A 6687-nucleotide genomic window follows, 5' to 3' on the forward strand; every position below is an offset into this window, starting at 1 on the left:
CCTCCCCTTCCCGCGAATTTCCACATGGACCATACTTACAAGAGAAATATGAGAGATGAAGTAAATATCTCACCAATTAGGAACGCTCCCAAAAATTGCAAAACATTTTTGAGTTTCCATAAACGTCTGCTTGTATTTGATTCGTTTCCACCTTCCAGGTACAGATATGAACACGCCGTCAACTGTGGCCGAATCGTTTGTATTACTACAAGAGACTGGTAGTGACTGACGTTCAACTTCGATAACAACTCCAGATCCACTTTGAACAGTTTTATTTGCAACAACATTAACGGTATTTTCTACAACTACCTCACCAACTGAAACTTCACGCCAATCTAAATAGAAAAATATAGATTCACCCACTATAATTAAGGTATGCACCCGATAGCTCTACTTAGTTTAATAATTAAAACAGTTTTTGTGAGGCTTAAAGCCATCATTTAAGTGTTGACAAGGGGAAATCTGGGGGAGGGGGAAGGTCAGGGGGCTCCAAAAGCCTCCCCTCTCCTTCAAGCCTTGTCAGACCTCCAAATCCTTCCTAATGATAAGCGATGAGCAGTTTCCTTCGCTTTGTGCTCCAAATAAAGCTTGCCCTAGGGTTATTGGTAAACGACAGAAGGTCGGGTGTCCTTGGGCACTTTCCAACCCTCCATCCCTTCCCACCTACTATTTTTTAGATAAATTTAACTTTGCATTAAGCACAATGAATATATCATATGAGACATTTTGGTGTGTAGTATCACTGAGTATTTTTACGAGTTGTGCCGTATTTTGACGAGCTCAGAGGGCGTGTCAAACTACAAACAATGAGTCTACACTAATAAGATATTTATGATCCAACTGCTTTATTAATTTCAAGCGCATTTCTTTAAGAGTAGGAAAAGCGAGGCAGATAGAGAAGCGTAGCGCGCGCAGTCCACCGATTAAACAGGTTTTTTTCTGTACAAAATAACCAACTGTACAATATAGCAGGATATTTGTACTCGATTCGCGCGTTATTCGCAATCTACATAGTGCAGTTGGATAATAAGGCAGAGTATCAAGTCCATTAAACTTACGTCTCTCAGCAGAAGTGACCTTTACAAAATGAACGTCTCCAAACCTCTTGGAGGAACCAAGTTGTGGCCATTTAAGGATGTGAGGTTTTGTAGATTTCTGACCTCTGTTGAACCAATTTGTAATATCGTGATCAGGGAGATCAAACCAGATGTTTAACTTCGAAATCCTTCCATAGAATGGGGTGTCGTTTGTAATAGTTCCGTCACTGTTTTGATTTTGTCCGACGATTACTTGAGTCCACTGACCTTTTTCGTAATTACCTCCGTTGCTAGTTTTTTTTGAACCGAAATCTGCATTTACGATCGCTTCTATTTTAGGAGACTGGTTAGGTTGGATACGAACACAGAGGAAGACCATTTCATTCTTCGGAGAACTGGTAACGAATACGTTGGAAAGGGAGGTCCTTCAGAAAAAAAAAAGGAAGCATCTACTAAAAGGTAATCTCTTTATCCCCTATAGTATTGAATATAACTGAATTTATGTAGCTCTTTTCATTTCAGTATATAGCGCATAGGCCAGTAGAGCCTTTCGCGCGCGCTGATCAGATATTCACCTCCAAGCAGCCAAAGAGACAAAATTGCGCGTCCACAATTTAATTTCCGATCATTTTTTGGTTTATTGACGGAAATAAGCTAATATTTTGGTTTCTGTGTGGTATATACTAGCACAGTTATTTACGTCAGCTTACAATATTTTTTTCCTCGTTTTAAACACGTACTGCTTAACTTAAACAAACATCTAATTTTTTTACTTTGTTACGAAAGGAAGATCGAGCGTTGAAATACTTGTCTTAAAGTCAGCCCTTGAAATAAAAAATGCCTAGCTAAAAGGATCGACAGGAAAAGTCTGTTCTATTTTAACGAAAAAAAAGCAGCGCCTATATAAATTAATAACGACAGGGTGAATGATTCTCCTCTGGTAATTGTGGCTCACTAAAACTCCTTACCCGTCACTTCCAAACGAAAAATAGATGTTGCCTTCTCCGTCGATTCTCAATCTCACAACGTTGTGGTTGCCACCATCCTCGTTCAAAATACTTATCACAGTCATCTTTTGGCTCTGTTGTAAATCTGGTGTGTGTATCCAGGCACAGACGGTAAAGTGTGAAACCCACTTGTTATTCATATCGTGTTTCACATAGCTCGTATTTTGAGTTTTTCTGAATATAAGCTCAAAGTTATAGTCATTTTCATTTTGAGGTTGTCCTTTGCCTCTATCATGACTTGCAACAGTAGCTATGAAATGGAGAACAAGTACAACTGTTATATTAAAATTGGGAAGTTTCTGGCCACACTCTTTGCTACTTCGCTTGTTTTCAGCCATCGTTTGTAAAGATTTAATCGAGCTGAGATTTGATGACCTTTTAGTAAAATAAATTGTAAATTGGTCTCTTCGTATTCCTTAGTAGGTTTTGTTTCTTCCCCTCCTCCGCTGCCCCCTCCCCACCTCCCACATATTGCGTGCACGTTATTTGTTTGGTCCATTTGGCCCCAGACCTCACTCCTCTAAGGAAACAACTGCACCGCAAACTAATATTAATAAGAGGTTTGTGTTAGGCATTGGATGTTTTAAAAACTGCACATTATTGACATTTTATTGGCTTTTTCTTATTTTGTTAGGGAATAAGCGGCCTTTGGCCATTGTAATGGCATCATAAGGAATGACAGGTTGAGTTCGTGGGATATCTTTGCAATGGAAAAAGTGAAGAGAAAAAATGAAGTTTTCTATACTCACGGGATGCGTCCGTACTCTGCGCGACGGTTGTTGATTCTGAGCAGTTTTTGCCTGTGAATGTATTCGTACAGTTGCATTTGTAGGTTTTTGTACTGAGTACTTCTATACACGTTCCACCGTTTTTACAAGGATTAGCGTCACAATCTAATGGATTAAAAAAAAGGGGACTGAAAGTGATAAAAACTTCTACAGGTCATGCACGTTATTTGTTTGGTCCATTGGGCCCCAGACCTCCAGGAAACAACTGCACCGCAAGCTAATATTGACAAGAGGTTTGTGTTGGAAATTCCGGGATGCGTCCGTACTCGGCGCGACGGGTGTTGGTTCTGAACAGTTTTTGGCTGTGAATGCATCCGTACAGTTGCATTTGTAGGTTTTTCTACTGGGTACTTCTACACAAGTTCCACCGTTTTTAAAAGGATTAGCGTCACAATCTAATGGACGAAAAAAAGTGTATTGAAAGTGGCGAAAATTTCTAAGGATGAATTTTACAGTGAATCGATGTAAAGCAAGATGTAACTTGATAATTAATGCCATTGATGTCTTTTTCTTTTTCTTTTTCGTCATCGTCAGTGATCGTCATCTGTCCTGGCCGCATCCCCTCTTTTGAGAGGGAAAAATCGTGGGAGTTATAAATTCTTTACACCCTATCATTAGTATGCATTTCCTCTATACAATAGACAAGAGAGAATTAATTGAATGATCAAGAACTTTTCAAGTTGTCGATCAGTTGCTTTATTTTCATGCCCTCAGAGTTTGAATAAGGGGTGATCTCTGAGGTGAAATAAGCTGCCAGGGTTACAATGTTGAGCGTTAAGAGGCAAATTGTGTTAAGGCTCGGTCAACATTGTTGCGCGCAGCGTGTTGCACACGTTTGGTCACCCTGTAGTAACATGATGTTAGAGGGTGTAGCAACATTTTGCTCATTTATAACCTCTTACAACGAGATCCAACATTATTGCAAGATGTTGAAATGTTGCATGCATTTGGCCGCGCCTTTAAGAGCAAGCTTTATACTTACATGTCACGGTCTGCGAACATTTCATGCCACAGGAGTTTTCAGCTCACTGACATTTGAAAGTAATATTACTGGCTATCGTTATAAATGCTCCTTGTGAATTGGCGTATTTGTTGTTAAATCGTATCATGAATTACTGTTAAGCATCATGGAATTTGATAAACTTATAAATTAATGTGATCATTGTATATTACATTTTTGTGTTTTTTTTTCTGATCGCCATTTTCGCCATTGTTTTCTTATTGTCATCGTCCTCGTTACCAAACAATAAGAGTTATAGAACATTATGGAAGAGAAGAAAGGCGTCGTTACAATCAAGAGAAAGCAAAGGCTCGCTGGTGGTCCATTAATTTTCTCTTAGACTTGAATGTATAAAATATAAAATATGAAGTAAATACAGTAGAGTGTAATACAAGGGAAGAAGAACCTAAAACTCACCTTTCACTGTGTCACTACAATCAACCAACTCTGCCTGTCCCGTGAAACTGCTATCCAGCCAATGCCTGTTGCTGATGTTGTATTTGCCTTCACTCGCCTCTATTTCCCGGCAAGATATCGCTGGTAATTCAGGAATGGAACCCAAGGGAACTGAAAAATTAAGAGTGTCTTTGATAAACAATTTCGTTGCAGTGGTTCGCTCCATGTCATCTCGCCGGCCCAAAAAAGTCTGAGCATTTTTGTGATTGCATCTTTATCATCATCATAGGAAGGGCGTTGGTGCTGGTGGGTGATTCATCAAGACACTGAAGTAAACTAACTGTCAGAAACCATTAAAACTGATCACATACCTCTGTCTACGGAACGTCGCTTATAAAATCGTTCAGGGTCAGGATGGAAATTCAGGGGCCTCGCCTCCTTGGTACGGTTGTTCAATTCGCAAATCCTCTCCCCTACGACGTAGTTATAGCTTTGACATGTGATTTCTCTTTCGCAATGGACTTCACACTGATGTGGGGCTGTTGCTGACATTATTTTGAAGACAAAACCATCAAGAGCCATACCAGGAATACTGATTTCTGTCCGGCATTGAGCACCAGCCATAACGAGGGCAGTAAAAGATGCCAAAAGATGTAAAATACAATATGTCCAAGTCATGTTACCTGTGTTTCGAAACTAAACGTGTCTTAGTTGAGCTCATAGTGGGAATAAGTCAGTCGCAAAACCAGAGGAAAGTATCGTGCATGCGAGCAAAAACCTAGCACGCACGAGAGAAAAGTCACACGTGCGCGAGCTAAAAGTCATGCGAGCACGACGAAAAAGTCACGCGTATACGATCAAACAGTCATACGTACACGAGCAGAAAGTCACGTGCAGTCGAGCGAAAGATACCGTGCACACGAGCAGAAGGTCTCGCGCATACGAGCGAAAGTCATGCGTTCACCAGAGAGAAAGAGATTAAAAGGACAGCTGTTCTTTCGCACCGTCAGATATTCATCAAGAATATTCGGTAATAAATTATACATCAAGAGAAAGATGCTTCCAACTTCTGGTTTCTTTTCAGTCAAGAATAATGCTGCGAGAGTATTTATCAATTCCATCCGATCACACAAGTAATTATAAACCAAGAAGTAGAGTACTTGCTTTCATTGACGCGTTTTAAGTTTCGATATGACTAGCATTAGCCTTATGTTGACCTGTATACAATCGATAGATTTCAAGTAAATTGGTCACCATTGTCTGATAAATTCTCCTTCTCTTTTTCGACGAAAATGGAAGGAAAATAATTGAAATTTGTATAAGATCAGTTCGCGGGTCAATTCTGGGCGGGAAAAAAGACGAAGTTAGGAAGAGGTGCCCGTTTATTTAGCGCTCAACAAACTGATAAAGAACGAAATGATCTCGAGTAATATGCTACGTGTATGTATGGGAGTGTTTTTTTTAAAATATCAAAAGAGAATGGACACGGATATTAACCGAAGTTGAAAATCTTTTTACATAACAGTAAAAAAATAACATTTCTGGCCAAAAACATTGATCGACCCTTTATATTTAGGACAACGGCCACATTCCAAAAATCCTATAGAAAAAAAGGAAATTTCTCCTAAGTCTAAATTATCAAACATAACAGAATTGTGATTCTTGTCGCTAATCCTCAGCAAATTTGTGGTGAAATTATAACCCAAAATGTTCCTCACCTTCCAAGATGTCAGAGAACTGTATTCAGTCCTTCATAGCTTATTTAGCCAATTCTACGTGTAGCTTCAATCTAAGGGTCTTTCGTTGTATCTTTAGCCGACTGATTGCACTTATAGCTTCCTAGAAAACAGATGGAAAAACAAGTTGTTTTTTCTCTTGTTTAGATTTCACCCCAGTCGGCTTTTGTTATTTATTTCCTTATTTTAAACCACTAGAATATTAACTGCATTCTCATTTCTTTGAATAGCCGGAAAGTTTTTCATCTTTACACCATCTATCTCCTGCATAAATAGCAGTCTAGAAATTACTAACAATAGAAGGCAGGTGTTTAAAAGTAAACACTAATGTTAGATGAACATTCCCTACAGGTTTTGCTAGGAAATTAGAAGTATATTTATGAGGTAATTTCCTGTGTAACCAATGAGGCGAAGCTGTTCCTAAAGTATTCATGTTGTTGAGACTTACAGAAAACACTCGAAACTCTCGTATAACCCCAAAAGCTATCAGAGAGTACTTCTGTTTTCTAAACAACTTTCACTCCGCAGAATAACATTTTCAACATCCCACCTCGTTGATTGCTTTAAAATTTCCGAGAATCTTTTTAATTTCGTTTGAAGACAGGGAGTGCCTAATGAAATTAAAACTTGCTGTAGCGAACAAAAAGCTCTATCTTTCAAATTATTACGTATGTTGTCCTTTACAGTTACCCTTAACTGCAGCGGCTCTATTTGTAGGCCATA

At 39.0% G+C, this 6687-nt stretch overlaps 1 protein-coding gene across 1 annotated transcript; it reads right to left on the minus strand.

Moving 5' to 3' along the window:
* On the minus strand, positions 1-6109 carry LOC149036873 (uncharacterized). The gene is made up of 8 exons (XM_089190352.1): positions 5947-6109; positions 4600-4911; positions 4250-4399; positions 3084-3227; positions 2794-2937; positions 2006-2294; positions 1059-1462; positions 1-335 (listed from the first exon to the last, which is right to left on the minus strand). The coding sequence occupies exons 2-8, from the start codon at positions 4904-4906 to the stop codon at positions 70-72; spliced, it is 1704 nt and encodes a 567-aa protein (XP_089046478.1). The 5' UTR covers positions 4907-4911; positions 5947-6109; the 3' UTR covers positions 1-69.
* Positions 6110-6687: the final 578 nt, after the last annotated feature.

The sequence above is a fragment of the Pocillopora damicornis genome, chromosome 12 (genome assembly GCF_964200805.1).
Source record: "Pocillopora damicornis chromosome 12, jaPocDami1.2, whole genome shotgun sequence".
NCBI classification, from domain to species: domain Eukaryota; kingdom Metazoa; phylum Cnidaria; class Anthozoa; order Scleractinia; family Pocilloporidae; genus Pocillopora; species Pocillopora damicornis.

What these genes read in the sequence shown, in the direction of transcription:
- LOC149036873 (XM_089190352.1), bottom strand. Translation starts at nt 4,906, where the DNA reads ATGACTTGGACATATTGTATTTTACATCTTTTGGCATCTTTTACTGCC. An exon ending in TTGTAGTGACACAGTGAAAG is followed by an intron (nt 3,228 to 4,249) that starts GTGAGTTTTAGG and finishes TTCGTCCATTAG; the next exon opens with ATTGTGACGCTAATCCTTTT. An exon ending in TTTTCGTTTGGAAGTGACGG is followed by an intron (nt 1,463 to 2,005) that starts GTAAGGAGTTTT and finishes TTTTTTCTGAAG; the next exon opens with GACCTCCCTTTCCAACGTAT.